Source organism: Dromiciops gliroides, chromosome 1 (assembly GCF_019393635.1).
Source record: "Dromiciops gliroides isolate mDroGli1 chromosome 1, mDroGli1.pri, whole genome shotgun sequence".
Taxonomy (NCBI): Eukaryota; Metazoa; Chordata; class Mammalia; order Microbiotheria; family Microbiotheriidae; genus Dromiciops; species Dromiciops gliroides.
This window is the reverse complement of record NC_057861.1, coordinates 581,060,339-581,085,661: the sequence shown is the minus strand read 5'-3', so window position 1 is coordinate 581,085,661 and position 25,323 is coordinate 581,060,339. Positions and strand designations below refer to the sequence as shown.

At 37.2% G+C, this 25,323-nt stretch overlaps 1 protein-coding gene across 2 annotated transcripts in view; it reads right to left on the bottom strand.

The window, feature by feature from the left end:
* Positions 1-24,736, bottom strand: part of MUSK (muscle associated receptor tyrosine kinase) — a 176,254-nt gene extending 151,518 nt beyond the window's left edge. For both annotated transcript variants that reach the window (XM_043975878.1, XM_043975879.1), the window contains exons 1-2: positions 24,547-24,736; positions 319-445 (exon numbers count right to left, since the gene is read on the bottom strand). In XM_043975878.1, the coding sequence (XP_043831813.1) occupies positions 319-445; positions 24,547-24,625 (206 nt within the window). In that variant the 5' untranslated portion in view covers positions 24,626-24,736. The remainder of the gene's footprint in view (positions 1-318; positions 446-24,546) is intronic.
* Between the last annotated feature and the right edge of the window lie 587 nt (positions 24,737-25,323).

Sequence of the window (25,323 nt, the reverse complement as noted above, 5' to 3'; positions counted from 1 at the left end):
AGAAGATTTAGGTTTAAATCTCTAGGACTTTTGATCAACTACTTTCTCATCACTAAAATGATGAGGTTATACCAGCTGATATCTAAGGTCACTCCAAGCTCTAAAACCTGTGATCCTTTCATCTAAACACTCCATTAGGTCTCTTCCTTATTGAAAATTCCACTATGTTCTTGAGTTGTAGTCACCAAAACCAAATTTTACCTAATCTCTAATTTTGCCTAGTGTTGGCCCCCTCTGCCAACCTTTTCAGAAAGATATGATACAACAGTGAACTGCATTCTCTTTAGAGAACCATACATTTTGAGTTGACATACTTACTTTATGAGAATTTTATTACGAGTCCAGGCAATCTCAGGCTGAGGATAGGACTCTACTGCACACATGAAAGTGGCCACTTCTTCAACTAATGCATCCACTGTTTCAAGAGGAGTGGTGATGATAGGAGCTATAGAAAGTAGAAAAAAATCAATAAGAAAAATTTTAAATTATATTCCATATTTGAAATCCTGTTCTATGATTACTCACTACTGGTAGAGCAGAAAATCTTTTTTTGCCCACAAACATTTATTTATTTTCAAGTATATATGTGAAATCATACAAAACATTTCCATGTTAGCTGTGTTGTAAAAGAAAACACACAAAAAACCTCCAAGAAAAATAAAGTAGAAAAAGTCTACTTCAATCTGCATTCAGAGTTCATCAGTTCTCTCTCTGGAGGTGGATACTATTTTCATCTTGGGTCCTTTGGAATTGTATTGGGTCTTTGTCTTGATTAGAATAGCTATGTCTTTCACAATTGATCACTCTTACAATATTATCATTACTATGTACAATGTTCTAGTTCTGCTCACTTCACTTTGCATCAGTTCATATAAGTTGTTTCAAGTTTTTCTGAAATCATCCTGCTCATTACTTCTTATAGGACAATACAATAGAATTAGATCACAATCACATGTACCACTTGTTCAGCCATTCACAAATTGATGGGCATCCCCTCAATTTCTGATTCTTTGCTACCACAAAAAGAGATGCTATAATTTTATGCCTATAGGTCCTTTTTTCTTTTTCTTTAATATCTTTGGGATATAAACCTTGTAGTTGTATTGCTATGCCCTTTAGGCATAGCTAGGACAATTGTTTCAAAGAACAATTTGGAATTAGGCAAGAAGGCTAGTAAAATGTTCCTAATCTTTGAAATAGTCCCAGTACTGGGTTTATGACTGACGGAGGAGTCAGATCAATAAGGAATAATAAGAAAATGCCCATTCATACAAAAATACTCACAGGAGTATCATTTGTAATAACAAATATAAACTAGGGGGTAGGGAGAGCTCTGTGCTCACAGGAAATGGCTAAACAAATTGTATTAAATAGAATAACTTAATTATAAAGAATAACAAATGTGAAAATGTTAAAGAAATATGGAAAACTTTGCATGATGTGATGTAAGCCATTTCAATGAAAGAATGATGTTGACAACGGTAATGCTATGAAGAAGATTCCTTCTACCTCAATGAAGAAACTCCCTCCATCAAATACAAGTCAACAGTTGTTCTGCAATTTCATAGTAATCATAATATTTATATTTAAACACTATGTGCCAGGCATTTTGCTACGTGCTTTACAATTTTCATCTCACTTGATCTTCACGACAATATTGGGAGGTAGATGCTACCATTATCCCCATTTTACAGATGATGAAACTGAGGCAAACAGAGGTTAAGTGACTTACCCAAGGTCATACAGCTAGTAAGTGCCTACTACAGCACTGAAAAGCTATATAACTTATCTATGTTACTAAACTGATGTGTTAGAAGTAGGACTTGAATTCAGATCTTTCTGACTCTGTACTCAGCCGCACATGGTATCCCAAAATTTTAGTGTATTTTTAAGCTATTAAAGTGTAAAACTAAGACTTTGGGGACACCTCCACTATGCCATACTGCATCTCAGCACCAAACAACAACAAATTTCCATTAAAATAAAATGACCAAGGCAGCTAGGTGGTTCAGTGGATAAAGTACCAGTCCTGGATTCAGGAGGACCCGAGTTCAAATCCAGGCTCAGACACTTGACACATATTAGCTGTGTGACCTTGAGCAAGTCGCTTAACCCTCATTGCCCCGCCCCACCAAAATACAATATAATGACCAATGGTGGTACTGAAATAATTGTTAAAAATCAAAGCATGCAATTTTTCCTTTGCCAACTCTATTAAAAACAATCTCTCTTTTATGCTATTTTATTTAACTGTCTGGGGTGGGGATTATATTTTGGAGGGTGATTTATTTATAGGCTCGTTGGAGTAGGTCTATGTGAAAAAAAAAAAGCAGTTGAAAAAATCCTTGTTGTCAACAAGAATCCCTTGACTTAGTTCATTATGCAGGACCCTGTGTCATGAGCTAGTGATAACAAAGTATAAGGCAGAAGCCCTGCTTTCTTCAAGTTTACAGCTGAATGGAGGAAACATTATATGTCTATGAAATAAATGGTGCCATACCAAGTGGTACATGAATCATAATATCTAGAAGCATTAGGGCTAGCCAATGCCAGGAGACATCATGGTGAGCTGTCCAATGGTAAAAAATTTATTGAAAAATAATTTGGAATTATTAGCGTTGGGTATCATAGCTGAGATAGGCCTTGGGCTACCCCATGACAGATCAGTAGGACTAAGGTACATTGAGAGAAAAGGACATGTGTACGAGGGGCCAAAGTAATGACTAATTTCTGTGTAGTCCAGGGTTCTTTCTTATAAGTGTATAGGAAAAGCTGAAGTTGGAAAATTAGTTCGAGGCTAAGGAAGACTTTAAACTTTATTTGAAAGTAATAAGAAGTTTAAAACTATGTTGCTTATGAGGTGTCAAATATTGTATCTGTCGATCTCAATATGTGAGATGGATTAGAGAAGAAATGACCAATAGGCTATAAGAACAGTTAAGGAACTATTTTAGTAATTCAAATGTGTGCTGATAGCTTCACATATTAAGGAGAAAGTAATGGAAATGGAGAACAGAACAGTGGTTTATCAGAAAAAGATTAAGGTTTAAGTAGACTTTCAGCTTTATATTGAGTCATCAGTGTGATGTAGCAGCCAAAAAATGGATGCCATCTTGGGCAGTATTAAAGATGCATAAACCCCAAGAATAAGGTGATAATCCTTCTGCACTCTGCCCTGGCCAGACATCTAGAATACTGTGCCTAATTTTAGGTGCCACAATTGAAGAAAGTCATTGATAAGATGCAGTGTGTCCAGAGGAGGACAGCCAAGATGATGAAGGGCCTTGAGTCCATGATATAGAAGAAGGGATGCTTAGCTTGGAAGGGAACCATGATAGATGTCTACAAGTATTTGAAGACCTGTCATGTGGAAGAGAGATTAGCCTTGTTCTGTTTCACCCCATAGAGGAGAACTAGGTATAATAAGTAGAAGTTACAAGAATGAAAATTTAAGATTGGTGTCAGGAAAAACTTCCTAACAATAAAAGCTATCCCAAAATAACATGAGTATTTGTTGGTCAATGTGTCTGACTAATCATGACCCTATTTGGAGTTTTCTTGGCAAAGATAATGGAGTAGTTTGCCATTTCCTTCTCCAGCTCATTTTACAGATGAGGAAACTGTGTGAAACAAGGTTAAATGATTTGTGCCCAGGTTCATACAGTTAGTGTCTGAGGCTGGATTTGAACTCAAGTCTTCCTGACTCCAGGCCTGGCACTCTATCCATTGCACCACCTAGCTGCCCCTGACATGGGTTATATCAGGAAACCAGGTTTTTCATCATTGACTATGTGTTAAATATAATAGTGGAGGTTCCTTTCAATAGATGTAGAAGAAGCCTTTGACAAGGTGCAACACTCCTTTATGCTTAAAAACAAAAACCCAACAATTATAGGCACAAAGAATCCTTTCAAAAATAGAATAAAAAGCATCTAAACCCAACAGCAAACATGATGTGTTCATTAGAAACTTTTCCAACAAATATAGGAGTGATTCAAGGATGCCCACTCTCCCCATTATTATTCGATTATTGTTCTGGAAATGCTAGCAATAGCATTAAGAAAAGGGAAAGGAACTAAATGAATAGAGAAAGGTGCAGAGTAGATAAAACTATTTCTGTTTGTTGAGACCCAGCAAAGATACTAATTGAGACTATTAATAACTTCAGCAAAATTGTAAACTTCACAATAAGTCCTCAAAAATCAACAGCATTTCTACATGATACAAAACACAAGAAGCAATAACAGAAATGGAAATCTCATTCCAAATAACTATAAAATGGGGCACAATAGATAGAGCACCAGCCCTAGAGTTAGAAGGACCTGCATTCAAATCCAGCCTCAGATACTTATTAGTTGTGTGACCCTGGGCAAGTCTTTTAACCCTAACTGCTTCCAAAAAAATAAATTAAAGGGGGCAGCTAGGTGGCACAGTGGATAAAAGCACTGGTCCTGGGTTCAGGAGGACTTGAGTTCAAATCTGACCTCAGACACTTGACACTTACTAGCTGTGTGACTTTGAACAAGTCACTTAACCCTCACTGCCCTGCCCCCCCCAAAGCAGCCAAAAAATAAATTTAAAAACCAAATAACTATAAAATACATTAAATATCTGGGGATCAACTTACCAAGGTACACAGAAAACTTATACAGATTTAATTACAAAACTCTCCTCAAAGAAAGAACGACCTAAATAACTGGAGGAATATTTAATGCTCATGGCCTGGTTGTGCCAATATAATAAAAATGACAATACTATAAAAATTAATTAACCCATTCAATGTTATATCAATCAAATTATCAAAGGGATACTTTACAGAATTTGATAAAATAATAACAAAATTGATTTAGAAAAACAAAAGGTCTAAAATATCAAGGAAAATGATGAAAAGATGTGAGAACCATCTAGCACTGGTTAAAGAATGGATAGATTAATGAAACAGACTAGACAAGGCAGATTCAGAAACAACAGAACTCAAGAACCCAGTGTCTGAAACCTTGGAAAACATAAATTACATAGAGGAAAAACTCCATTTTTGATAAAACTATGGGAAAGTAGTCTAGCAGTAATTAGGCTTAGATCAACATCTTACTGCAATATAACCTTAATATTAAAGATAATTCTATAGAAATAGAAGAAAAACAGATTATATACCTCTCAAAACTATAGGTAAGAGAAGTATTCTCAACCAAAAAAGAGAGACAGGCAATTACAGAAGCTAAAATAGAAAATTTTGATTACTTAAAACTGAAAAGCTTCTGTAAAGTCAACATTGATGCATCTAGGATAAGAATGGAAGTCGTTGAATGGGAAAAAATCTTTATGCCATATGGATCCAAGGCCCATAAACAACTAATATGTATGTGTCCATGTGTATATAAATGAATGGATAATCCATTCCCTGATAGATAAATGGTCAAAGGACACAAACAAACAGTTCTCAAAAGAATAACTGCAAAGCATTTACATCCATGTGGAAAAAATACTCCAAATCACTAATAATAAGAGAAACAAAAATCAAAATAACCCTGAGTTTTCATTTGACACTTTGAACATTTGCAAAAATTACAAAAAATTCCAATAGCCAATGTAGAAGGACTTGTGGAAAGATAGGCACATTAATGTGATGTTGATAGAGCTATGAAAGGGTGCCACCATTTTGGAAAGCTATTTGGAACCATGCAAATAAAATGACTGAAATGTCCATACTTTTTGAACCAGAAATGCTATTGATAGGCTTATAGTCCAAGGAAGCCATCGATAAGAAAAAAACAACCCATACACTCCAAAATATTTATAGCAACACTTTTTTTTATGAAACCCAGGCATTGAAAACAAAGCAAATGGCCATCAACTGTGGAATGGCTAAACAAATCTTGGCACATGAATGTAAAATAATAATACTGTGCTGTAATAATGTGTATAATGAATATGGAGAAGCATGGAAAGATCTTCATGAATTGTAGAGTGAAACAGAGCCAAGAAAATATTACACAGTAACTACAACAGTGCAAATGGAAAGTACAATGACACACTAAAAATCAAAAGTAAATGTAACAAAATTATAAAGATCAAGGGGGACTCAAATGAAGAGCTATGGGAAGACATCCCAAACCTACCCCTTCATGGAGGTGAAAGATCCATAGGTATTACAATTGCATAAGTTTTCAGACTTTCTCAGTGTATCAATAAGTTGTGCTGACTTTTTCCTCCATCTCTAAAAAAACCACCTATGTGTCATATGGTATGGCTTTCTGGAAAGAGGAAGGAGAAGGATAAGATGGGATACTATGATGATATAAAAAATAGAAAATATCAATAGAAATTTAAATTTAAAGAGTGTAAAGGGATCATGAGACCAAAATATTTAAGAACCACTGCTCTAAAGGTTCTACCTGAGAATATCTGCCAAACACTAAAAATCCATGGCAACTCATTCCATCCCTATTTAAAGTACTATTGTATTCCTTAAATCAGCCTAATACATGTCAAAAACTTACTAAGCAAAAATATCCTTATTTTTATTATCTTTTCTTACCTACATTTATTTATTCAACAAATCTATTGAGAACCTACTATATTTTAGGAACTGTACTAAGCACTGGGAATACAAAGATAAAATAGAAATAAAACAGTCTATTCTCATGGAACTTGCATTGTATCCATAAATATACAGTAAAATAACTCTTGCAGCATTCCTTTCTATTCATCTTGTCAAAATTATTACTGAACCACGTAACAAGTCAAGTTAGGAGTGTGCTGGAGTCAGCACCAACCCAATTTTTAAATTTCGGCATGAGCATTTATATCTTGGAAATCAGCAGGGCTTGATTTATTTTCTTGATTGTATAGTCTTTAAAAAGTGATGGAGAAATTGCTATTATTATTATTATTATTATTATCATTAGGTATACAGAACATTTCACTTTGCATCAGCTTGTGTATGTCTCTTCTGGTTTTTCTGATAGCATTCTGCTTATCATTTCTTAGAGCACAATAGTTTTCCATCATAATCTCATCCCACAATTTGTTCAGCCATTGCCCAATTGATGGGCATCACTCCAATTTCGAATTCAGCCTTTTTTTAAAAAATCTCTTTTAGGATATCAACCTAGTAGTGGTATTACTAGGTCAAAGAGTATGCATGGTTTTATAGCCCTTAAGCTGTAGCTCCAAGCAGAATGTTTGAATCGGTTTACCAAGAGTATATTGATGTCTCATTTTCCCCATGTTGCCTACAACATTTGTCATTAGAGAATAGAATTCCTCTGTTGTCCCACTGTCCAATACAATATGTATGATGCAGTACCCTGAATTGTTTTGACCTGAATCCCTCCAATCAATAGTGAGAACATTTTTTTCATAGGTGGCCTTGATTATTTCATCTGAAAACTTCATGTCTTTTGATCATCTATCACTTGGGGAATGGCTCCCATTTTAACAAATTTGACTCAGTTTGAGAACTGAGGTCTATTAGACAAACATGCTTCAAATATTTTTTCCCCAGTTACTATTGCTAACTGTACTTCCCTCCATCCTATTCCCTCCTCTTGATATTTACACTATTTTCTATCTTCTTTTGCCCTATCCCTCCTCAAAAGTGTTTTGCTTCTGACTGTCCCTTCCCCCAATCTGTCCTCCCTTCTTTCACCTTATCCCCTTCCTCTCTTACTTTCCTGCAGGGTAAGATAGATTACTATACCCAATTGAGTGTATATGTTATTCCCTCTTTGCGCCAATTCTGATGGGAATAAAGCTCACTCACTCCCCCTTACCTCCCCCATCTTCCCCTCCATTCCATAAGATTTTTCTTGCTTCTTTTACGAGAGCTACTTTACTCCCATTCCACCTATCCCTTTCCCTTTCTCCCAGTGCATTCCTCTCATTCCTTATTTTTATTTTTTAAAAGATATCATCATGGGGCATTTAGGTGGTACAGTGGACACAGTTCCATCCCTGTACACAGGAGTGCCCAAGCCAAAATCCTGCCTCAGACACCCGACACTCACCAGCTCTGTGACGCTAGGCAAACCACCCAAACCTGACTGCCCCACAAAATAATAATAATAATAAATGTAAGATGATCTGCTGTGAATGACTTAGCTATTTTCAGCAATGCAATGATCTAAGACAACTCTGAAGGTCTTATGAAAAATGCAATCCATATGCAGAGAAAGAACTGATGGTATCTGAATACGGATTGAAGCACAGTTTTTTTGTTAGCTCCGTTTTCTTTTTTTAAATTATAAATCTATTTTATTATTTTCCAGTTACATGTAGAGATAGTTTTCAACATTTGTTTTTATAAGATTTCTAGTTTCAAATTTTTCTCCCTCCCTCCCCTCCCTCTCCCCTACCCAAGACAGCAAGTAATCTGATATAGGTTATATATGTACAATAACATTAAACATATTTCTGCATTAGTCATGTTATAAGAGAAGAATCAGAGCAAAAAAGGAAAAACAGCACCAAAAACAAGAGAAATAGTATGGTTCAATCTGCATCCATATTCCACAGTGCTTTTTTTTTCTTTCTGGATTTGGAGAGCATTTTCCATCATGAGTCCTTTGGAACTATCTTGGACCACTGTATTGCTGAGAAGAATCAAGTCTATCACAGTTGATCAACACATAATGTTGATGATACTGTATACAATGTTCTCCTGGTTCTGCTCATCTCACATCCTCAGTTTATGCAAGTCCTTCCAGGTTTCTCTGAAATCCGCCTGCTCATTGTTTCTTACAGCACAATAGCATTCCATTACATTCATATACCACAACTTGTTCAACCATTCCCCAATTGATAGGCAGCCCCTCAGTTTCCAATTCCTTGCCACCACAAAAAGAGCAGCTATAAATATTTTTGTACATGTGGGTGCTCCTTTTTCTAAAGGTTTTAGTCTGTTTAATGAGGAGATGTTTTGTATGACTACACACGTATAACTTATATTGAATTGCTTGAATTCTTAAGGGGGGGTGGGAAGGGAGTGAAGAAAAGAATGTGGAGCACAACGTTTTAAAACAGATGTTAAAATTTGTTTTTACATGTAATTTGGGAAAATAAAATTCTAAATCAAAAAATTAAGAAAGTGATAGAGAAAATCTTAATAATGCAAAATAAACCTATAAGTGTGTTGTGGATACCTGGTTGTTAAACATTTGCCAGAACACCTTCTCTTAGAAAGCTAAGGCTTTGAGAAGCTAAGGGACTTGCTTGTACAAGGACTACAAATATTTCTTTTCCCAGAATACAGTAAAACTGGGAAATTGGATATAGTTTGACACCCTCCCCTATGTGTTTCAGAAAGCAGTGATGGAGAATTCGAAAATCATACTTTCCTCCTAGTTCCACTGGCTGTCCCAGATGAAATCATGGTAGACTAAGTAACAATAAAGAAGAGAATAGCATGCTTTTAAAATATACCACAAATGTGGAGTCTGGAAGAACATACTAATCTCTTCCTTATTGTGGTGCTGACCTTTAATGGTAGAAAGAGGGAAGATTTACCTAAGTATTCCCTATTCTAATAAAATCAAAATTCCTCTATCTACTTCCAATGGTGTGCTGGTAAATGGTAATGAAAACTACAACAGGCAGAAGCTACAGGTGCCATCTTGTGAGGCTACTGGAGGTGTAAGCTAGATACAGAACCAGAGGAGCCATGGTGGAGAAACACCAACCTAAGGGAACAACTCTCCAAACCTCTTCTTCTAGAACCTACCCAAGGCAATACTGTAATTGATCAGGCATCACTCATAGGTATTGTTATATCTATGGGCTTTGAGATAAGACCTATTTGTTTCTTTTAACCTAGAAATAAACTTGTTTTTGTATACAGAGCCTTGTGAACCCATGTGTTTATAAGGGCAGTCATTATCTACACATTGAGGGTATGTATTCTATGTGGAAGGTCCTAGATTAATGGGCCAGAAAATTGGGAATCTTCCAAAGAATACTCAGATACCTTCATGTCATGAGAAAGCCTTTGACACAAGGTTATATAAGATTGATATAAACATACAATATGTCACATAGATGGACAATTAGATTATAGGTGATGCTGACATCTGGATTCATAATGATATAGCTTATTTATATTCCACTATCATTTAAACATAACTTCGAAATGGAAAAAAAAGTTTTCTAGCACAACATTAAAACTGTATTTCAGTGATTAAGCTAAAAAAATGCTGCTTCATTTATTACACTGGATTACAACAAAATGCAGCAAGTCCTCAAAGAGATGGGAGTACCAGTACTATCAGATCATCTTACTCATAACCTGAGAAACCTGTATGCAGGCCAAGAAGCAACAGTTAGAACCAAACATGGAACAATTGATTGGTTTTAGATTGGAAAAGGCATATGAGCTGTATATTGTCACCTTATTTAACTTATATGCAGAGTGCATCATGTGAAATGTCAGGCTGGATTAATCCAAAACTGGAATTAAGGTTGCTGGGAGAAATACCAACAATCTCAGATATGCAGACAATACCTCTCTGATGGCAGAAAGTGAAGACAAATAAAAAAGCCTCTTGATGAGTGCAAAAGAGGAGAGTGTAAAAGCTGGCTTGAAGCTTAACATAAAAAAAACCAAGATCTTGGCAACTGATCCCATCACTTCCTGGCAAATAGAGAGAGAAGCAATGAAAGCAGTGTCAGATTTTATATTCTGGGACACAAAGATCACTACAGACAGCAACTGCAGTCATGAAATTAAAAGATGCTCTTTGGAAGGAAAGCTATGCCAAATGTGGACAACATACTAAAAAGCAGAGACATTACCTTGCCAACAAAGGTCCATATAGACAAAGCTATGATTTTACCAGTAGCAATGTCTGGGGGTTCGAATTGGATTATAAGGAAAGGTGAAAACTGCAGAATCTATGCTATTGAATTGTGGTGCTGGAGAAGACTTTTCAGAGTCCCTTGGATACCAAGGAGACCAAATCAGTTAATACTTAAATTATTCACTGGAAGATCAAATACTGAATTTGGAAATTAAATACTTTGGCTACATAAGAAGATGTGACTCATTAGAAAAGACTCTGATAGGGCAGCTAGGTGGCACAGTGGATAAAGCACTGGCCCTGGATTCAGGAGGGCCTGAGGTTCAAATTCAGCCTCAGACACTTGACACGTACTAGCTGTGTGACCCTGGGCAAGTCACTTAACCCTCATTGCCCCCCCCCAAAGACCCTGATGTTGAGAAAGATTGAACACAAAAGGAAAGGGGGATGGCAACAGATGAGAAGGATTGTGTTATAGAAACAATGAACATGAACTTGGACAGACTTCAAGAGATAGTAGAGGATAGAAGGGCCTGGTGTGCTATGGTTCATGGGGTCAAGAAGAGCTGGATGTGACAATGATTGAACAACAGCATCAAAAACAAGGCTCATGAAGCTATAATGCACAACATAATAATAAAAAATTGTTAGCATTTATATTGTTTTATGGTTTTCAAAGCATTTTGTATGCATTATCTTATTTGATCCTTATAACAACCCTAGGAGGAAGGTTGTATTATCCCCATTTTATAGATGAGAAAACAGGCACAGAGAGGCTAAGTGACTTCTCCAGAGTTACACAGATAAAATGGCTGAGACACAATTTGAACTCTGGTCTTCCTAACTGCAAATTTCATACTCGATGGACTGTACCACCTACTTGCTTCAAAGCTTCATGATAAGACGTGAAAAAGGATGGCTAATTTGTCATCCAAAATACTATGTGTAGCATAAACAATTCTAAATTTTTCCTATGAATCTTGAAAATAAAATCACTGAAACCTGCTCTATGCTTTTTGTCCTACTCAGTATCTTTTCAAAATCTTGAATATTTCATTTTTCATGGACCAACACAAATTGTCTGAAATTGGAATATACATGAGTGATTAATTAATTCAATAAACATATTATGGGGACAGCTGGGCCCTGGATTCAGGAGGACCTGAATTCAAACCCAGCCTCAGACACTTGACATTTACTAGCTGTATGACCCTGGGCAAGTCACTTAACCTTCATTGCCCTGCAAAAAAAAAAAAAAGCATATTATGGATGAGTGGTAGAGGATAGTACAACAGAACAGATATCAGACTGTCTTAAAAGACCTAAATTCAGTCCCCATTGTGACCCTTATTAGCCATGTCACCAATAGTTACTTAACCTAAGTCTCCCTTTGTTCATATATGAAACTTGTGAGTATTTATATTATTAGAGAATCACAGAATCTAAAGTTTTGAATGTGTTCCTTTAGCTGGCATGTAATCTGAATGATATATGAAAGGAATCTCCATCATAATATACCCAAGTGGTTAATTCATAGACACTGCCTGAAGACCTCCAAAGAAGGGGACCTCACCACTTCTCAAGGCAATCAATTCCATTTTTTGGACATCTCTATTATTATTTTGGTGTTGTTCAGTCATTTCAGTCATGTCCAACTCTTCATGACCCCATTTGGGGTTTTCTTGGAAAGATACTGTAGTGGTTTGCCATTTCCTTCTCCGGTTCATTTTACAGATGAGGAAATGCTAAGTTCAGAGAAACTCATCACAAGGTTAGCTGGGGATAATCAATTTTTTTGGCTATAGCAAATCAAGAAGACTGTCTATTGAAGCATAGGAGGGATTACAATCTGTCTCTCATGAGAGGGTGTACCCATACTAACATAACAGATGCTTGTAATGAAGTGCCTAACATCTGCAGTAACTGTTGGGTGCTAGAGGAGATGCAAAGAAAAGTGAGTTCCAGTTTTGTATCACCATGGTGCTTAGCATGTACCAAATTCCTTCTAAATATTTCTTCATTGATTGCATATTGCATATCCAAGAACACTGATGTCATTCAGTAGTCCCAGAGGTGGATCCTAAGGGAGCTTGAATCCTAAGGGAGATGCCTTAAGAAATGTTTGGACTTTTTGTTTTGTTTTGTTTTGTGTGGAGCAATGAGGGTTAAGTGACTTGCCCAGGGTCACACAGCTAGTAAATGTCAAGTGTCTGAGGGTGGATTTGAACTCAGGTCCTCCTGACCTCAGGGCCGGTGCTTTATCCAATGCGCCACCTAGCTGTCCCCTGTTTGGACTTTTTTTAAAGCTTAATTAAACCTTCAGTATTGCCTACGATTCAGTCTACATTATAATAGCTATTCATTCATTCATTCATTCATCCATCCATCCATCCATCCATTAATAAGGCAGCTAGGTGGTACAATGGATAAACCAATATTTCTGGAGTCAGGAAGACCTATGTTCAAATCAGACCTAAAGTACTTTAATAACTGTGTATGTAACATTGGGTGAGTCACAACCTTTTGCTTCAGTTTCAACTGGAAAATGGGGATTAATAAGAGCATTTACCTCTTTCTTAGGATTTATTTATAAAGTGCTTACCACAATAACTGGCACGCAGTAGGAACTATATGCTAGATATTATTAATTTTATTATATTAATATTATAATATATTATGATGATTATGCTAGCTTTTAATTATTACTATTATCATCATTTAATAGCCATTCCAGTGATGCTGTGTACAAAGAAAGGTAGCTGTGGCATAATCAATAGAGAACTGACCTTGAAATAAAGAAGACCTGAAATGAAGGCATGCTTCTAGGGGTTTGATCAAGGACAAGTCATTTAACTTCCAGGTGCTCTGGATCAGGGATGTCAAACTCCATAAGAAACAGGAGCCACTGGGCAGCTAGGTGGCACAGTGCATAGAGCACCGGCCCTGGATTCAGGAGGATCCCAGTTCAAATTCAGCCTCAGACACTTAACACTAGCTATGTGACCCTGGGCAAGCCACTTAACCCCAATTGCCTCAAAAAAAAAGAAAGAAAGAAAAGAAAAAGAAAAAGAAAAGAAAGAAAGAAACAGGAGTCACCAAACCCTATGTACATAAAGATCCCTGCATCCCATATCGACTTAGTCACATATTAACACTATCCCCAATATGTGCAAAACAGTGTGATAAGTACATAGGGCAACACAAATCTAATTAAAGCAGGACACCTGCACTTATGGAGCTTACGATTTGGGGGGGGGCACTGATTTGATTTTAAAATATGCAATACTTTGTTACAGTTATAAAACAACCACCTCACACCAGCTAAGTTGCTGAATACAATCAGATATAAACATGAATGCTCCAGAGGGTAAAGCAAGGTTGGAAAGGAAGATAAAATTTCTTGTTGGGGGAATCAATGAAAGTATAATGAAGGAGGTGGCGTCTGAGCTGAGATGGGTAGGATTTCAAAAGACAGAGATGAGGGAGAGGACATTCCAGACATAGGGAACAGCATGACCAAAGGCATAGAGATGGAAAGTATTGGATATGGACACGGGATGACAAATGACCTAGTTTGGCTGAAGTATTTTGTAAATTCAGAGCAGTGGCATGGGACAATGGTTTTAATATGATGAGACAAGGTCTTATTCATTTTTGCTATTTTCTTATTTTCTGAAGCCTCTTCCATGCCAAGAATGTTGCATGACTATTGCATTAAAAACTGAGCAACTTTCCTTAACATTTGTGCTCAATTCTTTCCTGTAGATTCCAATGCTGCTGCTGATGTCTGAAATGTAATTGAAACCAGGACACACAAGGGAAATAATAGGTGGCTTAATAAATGCTTGTTGTTTGTTGACTGGCCTTGTGGTCATCATTCAATAAACAATCAGTTCAGTCTGTAGAGCATTCAGATCACTTTGCATCATTGCCCATGGTAAGTACCCTACTGATAACTGCTGAACTGAATTCCACTAAGAGGTAACATGGTTAGCAGTTATTAGTGTGTTAGTGTGGACTTGTTTTTAGACCGGTTATTCAGCAAGATTGTGAAGGAAAAGAAAGTGGGACAAATTTTGATGGGGGCTTGTAATTTGGGAAAGGTCTATAAAAGAGGGTACTTAGGAAGGAACAGAGGAGGCATTATGAAGAGTAGGGTGGGGAGACCTGGAGAGAGGGGCTAGCCCTAAGTAGAGTACACACAAACAAAGGAGAAGGGTGCCAACAAACATCCTTGCTAATCTCATAATACTGCCAAGGTTAACCCTAGTTTGGGGATCTGGGAAACTGGGTCAGACAATGGTTAAGGGTCACACACTATGCAGGATTAATATTTTATGTGTGGTTTATGCTTGCAGCTAGGTGGTACAGACCTGGAGTCAGGAAGAATCCTCTTCTTGAGTTCAAATCTGGCCTGACACTTACTAGCTGTATGACCCTGGGCAAGTCACTTAATCCTATATGCCTCAGTTTCTTCATCTGTAAAATGAGCTTGAGAGTGAAGCGTCAAACCACTCCAGTATCTTTGCTAAGAAAATCCCAAATGGGGTCATCAAGAGTTGGACATGACTGAAATGACTCAATAACAATATGCTTTCAGGAGACTGTAAGCTCTTTGAGGGCAGGAACTGTTTCTGGTTTTGTCCTTATATCCTTGGCACACTGCCTTGTACATAACAGGCACTTAATAAATATTTGTTGAATTTTATTGAATTGAAAATTACTGTGGAGGAGGTACTAGGACTCTGCTATCTACATTTAGACAACCTGGATACAGTCTGTTGGTAAATCAGTTAATGGCATAGCAGCCCATTATCATCATTATCAATGATCGGAGCATTTACGTATCACTTTAGGGTTTAGAAAGCATTTTGCTAATATTATTTCATGTTATTCTCAAAACAACCTTGGGAGGTAGGTGCTCTCATTAATACCAGTTTTACAGATGAGGAAACTGAGGCAGACAGAGGTTAGGTAATTTTCCCAGAGTTACACGGCTAGTAAATGTCTTAGGTCAAATTTAAACTACAGTCCTCCTGACTCCAGATCCATGGCTCTATCCATTACACAGTCTAGCTGACAAGAAAACTATATGTAAGTCCTGAAGTTAAAGTATTTCAGGAAAAACTTTAGCATCTATAAAATTAAGTAAATATGTAGGACAACGGTGAGAAATTGTGTTTCTTTAGTCATTTGCCAATTTTAGAACATTTTGTTCACTTGGAACAAGCATAGATTTTGAGCCCCCTCTATCCTTTTTAGTAGTGCTCGTTCCCACCACTGTGGGGATTCCCTCAGCTACCACAGATGGAAAGTAGTACTTTTTCCACCCCCAGTTATACTTGAAAATATCAAAATATTATATTCCTTTAAGATTCAAAAGTGTTATTTTAAATTTAATGGTTTTTCTCCATGTTCATTACAGACTAGACTGAAAGGAATCTTAAAAGAGCTGCATGAAGGTCCTAGATCAAAGGTTGACTTTCTACTACAAGATGATAACCAAAGGGTTTCTGGCATCACAGTTTCTGATGAGCTTTTCTATACAAGATTGATTTGAAGCCACTCAATCACAAAATCTCAGAGTTGGAAGGAACATTAGAATTTGTTTAAATCAAGAGGTTTTAATCAGACATCAAGAGACCCAAGAGATCATTTAGTCACTCAAGCGGTCATTATATAGATGAAAGAACAGTCTGATTACATTTTCATATGACAGTCCTTTAAATATCTGAAAATGCCTTTGATGGCCTCTTTTGCTGTAAGTCTGCCTCTATTCTCTCAGCTGCGTATATCTCCCTCAACTAGAGCAATAGTCTATAGCTTTCTTGATCTTTCTCTTGTCCAACAGAATAAAAAAGCCTTTTTTTAGTTCTCTATAATTGCATATTTTGAGCATTCATATTCTTGACACTATTATTCTAGGAACCTATCCTCATTTTGTATAAATCCTCATTTGCCTAACCATCGGGGTTTTAAGCAAGAGGTCTCAGAAAAGCCACCACAGGCATAATTAGCTTGTAGTAGCCAAGTATTCAAGGCCATGACCTTGTTTGGTTTTGGTTTGTTTTTATTGATCTGTTGGATCACCACTGAGAGGCAGAGTTTATCAAATACTGGATTCTTCTTCCATTAATTCAGGTGAATTGTCAGCTGACAATGCACATGGGTAATTTGCTTGGGGCAGTCCACCAGTCAAACCACAATGCAGATGTACTAATGTGCATGTCCAGATCACCTAAGATAGAAGCATCCACTCAGGAACCTGATTTTGGGAGAATACTTTGGGCATTGGCCTAATATGGTTGGGAGCAGTCTTATTTGGGCCAGAACTGCCTTCATCTTTAAATCTACCTGACCGAGGTTCAGTTGAGCTCTCTTTCTTGTGGTATCCAGAGGTGAAGGACTCATTCTTTTATAGCAAGGTGTCATGCAATAAGCTTGATGGGAATGGAGAGGAGGCCCAAGGGCCATCTTCCCTCAGACCTTATGGTCCCAAGAAATGGGCTTGGGGTTTTAGTCTTATTTGATTTGTCCTTTTCACTTTAAGTTACAGGTAATGAAGTCCCCAACCTGGGAGTTCAAAACATGGGGATGTTGGATCCCTGGATTCTATGCTTGATGTTTCAACCAGTCCAGGAGGAAACCCCTGAGAAGGGGTGAGTGGGATAAGACACAAGCCCAGTGAGGGAACTGGACTTGGAACTTAGTGGCATCAAGGTACCAATTCTATGAAGGGATGGGGCCAAACTGTAAACCTAACCCTCCTCCCTTCCCCAGGAACCAAGGAGATATAGAAGGCATCAGGCCACCCAGATGTTGGGATGGTGCAGGAAATGATTGTATGTTTGTTCTAGCTATACTTTTGAAGTAAATACTCCCTTGTAAAAGCTAATCTGGGGGCAGCTAGGTGGCACAGTGGATAAAGCACCACCCCTGGATTCAGGAGGACCTGAGTTCAAATTCTGCCTCAGACACTTGACACTTACTAGCTGTGTGACCCTGGGTAAGTCACTTAAAACTTGCAGAAGGGGCAACACTTAAGGAAAGGCATTTAAGAAAGTTTTCTCGAAGATAATTCATATTACTACAGCACAACTTTTCGTCCAGCTCCACAGTGCTCAGAATACTGATGTATCCAGGCCCACATAGTGTTAGAAACAGGATTTAAATAAAGGCCTTCTGTTTCCCAAGTCCAGTGCTTCCCATTATATCACACTGTCTTTCTAAAATCATATTAGAATCCAACCATTCTGGAGAGAGATTTGGAACCATGCCAAAAGGCTATAAAACTGTGCATACCCTTTGACCCAGCAATACCACTACTAGGTCTATATACCAAAGAAAGCATAAAAAAGGGAAAAGGACCCACATGTAAAAAATATTTATAGCTGCTCTTTTTGTGGTAGCAAATAATTGGACACTGAGGGGATGCCCTTCAATTGGGACATGGCTAAACAAGTTGTGGTATATGAATGCAATGGAATACTATTGTGCTGTAAGAAATGAGCAGGCAGGTTTCAGAAAAACCTGGAAAGACTTACATGAATTGATACTGAGTGAAATGAGCAGAATCAAGAGAACATCATACACAGTATCAACAACATTGTGTGATGATCAATTGTGATGGACTTAGCTCTTCTCAGCAATACAATGATCCAAGACAATGCCAAAAGACTTATGGTGGAAAATGCTCTCCACATCCAGAAAAAGAACTATGGAATCTGAACGCAGATTGAAACATACTAATTTCATTTTTGTTGTTGTTTCTTGTTTCTTCTTTTTTTCCTTTTGTTCTGATTCTTCTCTCACAACACGACTAATGTGGAAATATATTTAACATGATTGTAATGTATACCTATATTAGATTCCTTGCTGGTTTTGGGAGGGGGGAGGAAAGGGAGGGTGGGAGAAAAATTTGGAACTCAATATCTTACAAAAATGAATGTTGAAAACTATCTTTACATGTAATTGGGAAAAATAAAATAAAATACTATTAAAAATAAAAATAAAACCATATCAGAAGGGATAGAATGAGCATTTGTGACATCCAGGGTAGTTATTATGATAGATGTACAAAAATAAACAATACCTTTCAAAGTCAAAAGTTTTAATACTACCCAACTCTGAATAGAAAACTGTTGGACTCCAGGTGCAGACTGAGACTTTGTTTTGGATATGGCCAATGCAGGAATTTGTTTAGCTTGCCTATGTGTTTTTTTAATAAGGGTTTCAATTTTTTTCTTTCTCAATGGAGAAGGGGAGAGGGGAAAGGAGAGAAAGTAGATTAGTTCTGTTTATTGAAAGAAATAAAATTAAACTTTAAAAAATATAAAAGTAGGGGCAGCTAGGTGATGCAGTGGATAGAGCACCAGCCCTGGATTCAGGAGGACCTGAGTTCAAATAAGGTCTCATACACTTCACACTTACCAGCTGTGTGACCCTGGGCAAATCACTTAACCCCAATTCCCCCTCCACCCACCCACCCACACACACACACACACACACACACACACAAAAAGTGTATCCACAAGTCTGTTTGGTGGACTTTCATTATGCATTCATGGGACCACAGACCAATGCTGAAAGGGAACTTGGAGGTCACCTGGTCCAGCCACCTCATTTCTTTTTTGAGGAGGGAGGGCAGATATGGATAGGTACAAATAATTATAAATTAGAATGTGATAAGTACAAAGGAGAAGTAAAAATTTTTGAGACAGGAGAAATTACTTCAAGTTGGGACAAAAGTATCATGGAGAAGTTGAGATGGAGGTTGAAGGGAGGCAGGAATTTCAATAGACAGAGATGGGGCTCAGGGGATGCTAGGCATGGGAGAAAGGCACAAGAAAAGACATAGACACAGAGAGTTAGATGGGTATAGAGGAAAATGAATAATTCAATGTGACTTTAACATGCGGTAAGAAAGGTAAAAGGCTACTACTGCCTTGTTAGAGTAGGGAAAATGCTGAATTCCAAATCAGAGGACTTGGGTTCTATACCTCTACCATGTATCACTTAAATGACCTCAGACAAGTCACAATCTCTCTTGAACTCCATTTCCACTTCAGTAAAATGAAGGGCTTGGATTATAAGGAACTAGCTCTAAATCTAATATCTATGAATCTTGAAGGCTAAGCTAAAGAGTTTAGTAATTCAGAAATCAACTGAGACTTTAAGGTATAGGAGGTATACGGTCATAGTGAAATACTATCAAGTATATGCAGGCATCAAGGTGAAGGATGGATTGCAGAGAAGCAATGGCGGATGCAGGTGCTCTAGGTAGACCAGAGAGAGAAGTCATAAGGGATAAACTAATGGCACACCAGTGGTATAGAAATGAAGAAATGAATTTGAGAGATATTGGGGAGGCTAAATGCTTAGGACTTATCAACATATTCTATTCCCTTTTATTTTTTTAATTCACTAAATAATTTATCTAATGTTTACAGACATATCACAAATGAAATGGTCTCCTAGAGTGAACCCATTTTGTTTCTATTTTGCCTGTCATGATTCTATTTTCACATCCTTGGCACTACATACTTTCATTCTTTCCAATTTTTAAGTATATTTTCTGCCCACCTGACATAGCTTTAGATAAATCAAGACATATTTCATCTATTTCCTCTTGTCTTCTTCAGATCTGTAGTGTTCATAGCAACTGGGTTTCCACAAACACACAATGAGTAACTTTCAATGGACACAGATTTAAAGCATCCATTAAGCACTTGATGTACTGGGTTTCATCGACAGCTGGGCCCACACAGACTTGGTCAGATGTCTTATGTTTGAATAACTGGAGTAGGGTACATATGAATGAACTGCATGAGCATTTGCACTAAAATACTTTTAAAAGATAAATAGAATTCAAAATTGAGAGTTTTATGAGTAAATGAGGTAATTTTTTAAGTGGGGAATCACAGGAATCATTTATCATATTGTCATTATCTCTGCTCTTATGTATTGTAATACATTTTTTCTAGACCATTCATGAGCTCAATGTATACTTAATATACTCTTCCTAAAACTTCAACCATGGGTCATGTTATAGCATTAGAGCAAGGAGTGTGAGTGTGTCAGTGTGTGTGTGAGTGAGTATCCCTTTTGACCATCTAGTAAAGAGTATGAACCATTTCTCAGACTTTCTTAAATACACGTCATAAAACTCATAAGATTACAAAGGAAATCATTTATGTTGAAATGATGTAATTTATTTTACACACCTAAGTTCTTAAATCTGCTGAAATCTAACTACAGATTTGGGGGTTTATGGATAATCGTGTTAAGAATCCTGTATTAGTGGGGACAGCTAGGTGGTACAGTGGATAAAGCACTGGTCCTGGATTCAGAAGGACCTGAGTTCAAATTCAGCCTCAGACACTTGACACTAGTAGTGTGATGCTGGGCAAATAACTTAACCCTCATTGCACCCCCCACAAAAAGAATCCTGTATTAGGAAATGAATTATTTTATTAAATTCTTGTATTTGAAAAACATGCTGTGCTGGCAAATGTGATTAAGATCAATTAATAACATTTGTAAAGAACCCAGAAGTTTCACTTTGGATATTTGGGATCAACTCCATACTGAAATTAGCATTTACACATTTGGTTATTTCAGATGGAATACATCTCTCCAAATCAGTGAACATAAAGACATATTTATTGCCAATACAACAGCTCATTTCCCTTTGCAAAATAAGGCCATAATTTCATTGTGAAAGGAGCATATTGACAATTAGAGAAATGAGTGGATTACTGGGAAAGAATCCTCAAATAATTGCAGAATTTTAATTTGACTAATCAAAATTATTTTTAATGTTTTTCTAAGTGTTTCCAATCATTATTACAAATTTCATAAGATATCTTATAGTGTTAGATAAAAGACAACAATCACACTAGAAGTATTATTTCTGCTAACTTAACGTTGCTTATCTTCATTTTAGCAAGAAAATAATTATGAAAATTTTGTATCATACATTAGAGTTTTTATCAATTGTAGCAAAACAGAGATACATTTTTATCTTGTCTACCTAGAAGATATTTTTCAAGGACCTCTGTTTTGCTGAGGTAATGTTTTCAAAATATGTATGCTCAGAATTCTATGTTGCATTCATGTAGAAAATACATATTTGTTTTGTTTTTATCAGATCTATGTTTTGTGGGAGAGAGGGGAACAACTTGATGAGAAAAGTATGTGAGCTCCAGATACATTTAGATTTAAAATATCTATATATATTTTATGTTTTGCAAATACTTAAAAATTTTTATTTTAATTTTTTTCAAATACTTTTATAACATATTTTAGAAATCTGCTTCTGAAATTCATCCTAAAATGTCATTTAAGTAAAATCAAAAGGAACAAGATTTTTTTTTTAATATTTTGATTGTTAGACTGCTCTACAATGGTAGTCCAATCAGCAATTCAGCTGCATTACCATTTTCTTCTCATCCTTTGAGAAAAACCCCAAAGGGAGGTGATTTGTTTTTATACAGAGGAGCCAATCTTTAAAATTCATAAACTGTAAATCAGAAATTTCTGGAATCTAAAATTATTTAGTGATTGTCCACCCAAAAAAATGCTTTAACTAAATCCTGGTTAAATCTATGAAGTTAAAAGAAATTGACATGGCCTCTACTGACCTGTGTTATAATTGGATATCCTGTTTTATGTGACATGTAAACTAAAATATAATCAGGAAGTTTTTTGGATAACTCCCTGATTTAAAATAGCACAAATAAGACATCACCTATCTTCAATACTATACACAAGGGTAATGGACATCTGTGGTGTACTCAGGAAGTACTCAAATGAACCAAGGCCGATACAATTTTTTTCTACCTATCCACAGTAGAAAAGCATATTTGAATCTGTGTCTACCTGATGAGTTTGCATTTTAAAATTTGGATTTTCTAAAAGTAATATGAACATACCACTTATGTTCTGTGTTGCTTCTTAGAAAGATGATTATGTACAGTTTTCACTTCTAACATTTCAGCTTGCATATTTCTGTTTAACTTCTATAATATAACTTAATAAGTTTGCTCTGCTCTCTCTATACAAATATTAGGATCAAGAGAATAATAGTTTAATGGCTAGAAGAGGCCTCAGAGCACAAGTTTTTAACTTGGGGCCCATGAGTCCGTAGATAGATTTGAAGTACTTCCTGAAGTTGAATTGGGGTGGGGGGAGATATTACATCTGTATTTCAATATAATTGGTTCCATTTGTAATTCTATTTATTTTATATATTTAAAACCATTCTGAGAAGTGGCCCCCAGGTTTCATCAGACTATCATGGCAGAGTCGGGATTTGAGTGAGGTTCTCCAACTTCTAATTGACTGTCCATGTTACTTGAGTACTATAAAATAGGCTATTCCAAATCAGAAATATAATCTTTTCATGGCTTTAAGAAAGAAAAAAAATTATGGAAAGCCTAGCTTTTAAAAAATAGATTCCTTTCTCTTTGCGTTCATAACTCCATAACTATTTGCTTTTCTTTCTCATCTGGTTTCTAGTATTCATTCACTCCTGGCCCTATCTTTGTGAAAGCCTTCAAAATCTCAAAGTACCTGGTTGTACCACTAAATTCATTGGTCTTAGAATACCCTCCGGTTTTTTTTGTAAACCAGAGGGTATTACCAGGGTCCTCTGGCACTTCACAGAATACTAACCAGCCTTTCCCCAGCCTGACAAATCGCTGGCCAAGAATGATCAGGCTGTGGACATTCTTGCTAGGGTAACAGGTGCTCATCGGTTTCTTAAGTTGCTTTCCTCTCCCCTGAGATGGTGTTATTTCCGGTGCATTTGAATGGCCCTGAAAAAACTTGGGCCACCTCTGGCTCAGCCAAATCCTGTCTCAAAAGGTATTCTCCAAACTAAGGTTTATTATTTTTTTAAAGCTCTTAATATTTAATATTAATCATGGTTTATTTCTGTTCTACAAACTGCAGCCCTATTTGAAATTATAACTAGATGGGGGAGGGGGCGGGATAATTTTCAGATTAGAAACTACAGAGGAAACTACTTAAGGAAAGGGCTCATCTGACTCCAGGAATCCTTGATTTAGAGAACAAAGAGAATATTCCTAAAGTGCTTGACACAGTACCTGGCACATAGTAGGCACACAATAAATGCTTGTTCCCTTCCCTGGAAAGGGGCTGTAGAGGTAAGAGAATCCAACCACTTCTTTTTACAGATGAACAAACTGAGGCTTAGAGGGGTTAAGTGATGGGTCTAGGGTCCCCACAGCTAGTCAGTGCTTGAGACAGAATTCAAATCCGGGGTCTTCCAGCCGGCACTGTATCCATACACCATGGTTAACAGTATAGAAAAGCAAACGAACAAAAGCTCTCTCATTTGAACCACATTGAAGTTTTAGCTCATACAATCAAGAGGACTTCGGCAATACGGGTTTGCCTACCTGCTTGGGTTTACCCGGCAATTTAAGAGAGGTGGGCGTTCTGGGAGCAGACTTTTTTTGTTGCGGAAAAAAGACACCATGCCAGCCACATGCAAAGAGAGCAGCAGGTATGCTTATTTATACACCATCCCTCTCTTCCCGTTTCTCCTGCCCTCCCGCCTACGCAGCCCCAAGAATGACTGAACACCCACAAAGAGTGTTAATGAGCTGCAGCTGTGACACACACACACACACACACACACACACACACACACACACACACACACACACACACACACACACACACGAGTAGAACAGTGACTATGCAAGATGAGTTTGTTCAAACCAACCTTTTGGAAGTTTCTCGGCCAGGCTGAAGGCAGCCAGGGCAAGGATGTGTACGAGTGGAATGTTGACTAGTTCTCTCATGGTTATAATCCAAGATGGAAGGGGAGGGGGGAGGGAAGAAATCTCCGTCCAAGCAAAGCTAGGAAGATGCCCCCCCAGGTTACATTTTCAAGCCTGGTTTGTTACCAAGGGTCTCCTCCTACGGACTGTCTGTGCTCCAAGCTCCGCAGGGGCTAAGTATAATCAGGAATTCTCAGACTTGGTTGTGTGATGGACACGGCCAGCTGGTGGGCATCCACTTAGGTCAGTATGCAAACGTGGGGCCGGAGAAACAAGAGAATGCAAATCCCTTTAGAAGCCCTTTTAAGAAATAGCAGGGGATACAATGCCAGACGCCTTTCCCAAACAATAACTTAACCTGGGTGGTGCATTTTAAAAAAAACTGATCTTTCAAATCAGCTTATGCAAATATATCTAATTTTGCAATACACCATCATTATCTGAGGAGTTTGCAATCCCTCGCTCCACTTCCTTCAATTATCCTCACCTTCTATCTGATTCTCGCGACCTTCCTTCAATTATCCTCACCTTCTATCTGATTCTCGAGACAAATTTAACCTTTTGATTTCTCTCCTTCCAGCTCCTATTCGAGGCCGGGTTAATCCCTGGCCAACCCAACTCCTAGCTCACTCTTTATTATCTCGAATAATTTCTCTACACCTTTCTCTTCTCTTTTTTCTCAATACTCCCTCTTCCCTCTCCCTTTTGCTTTACCTCTC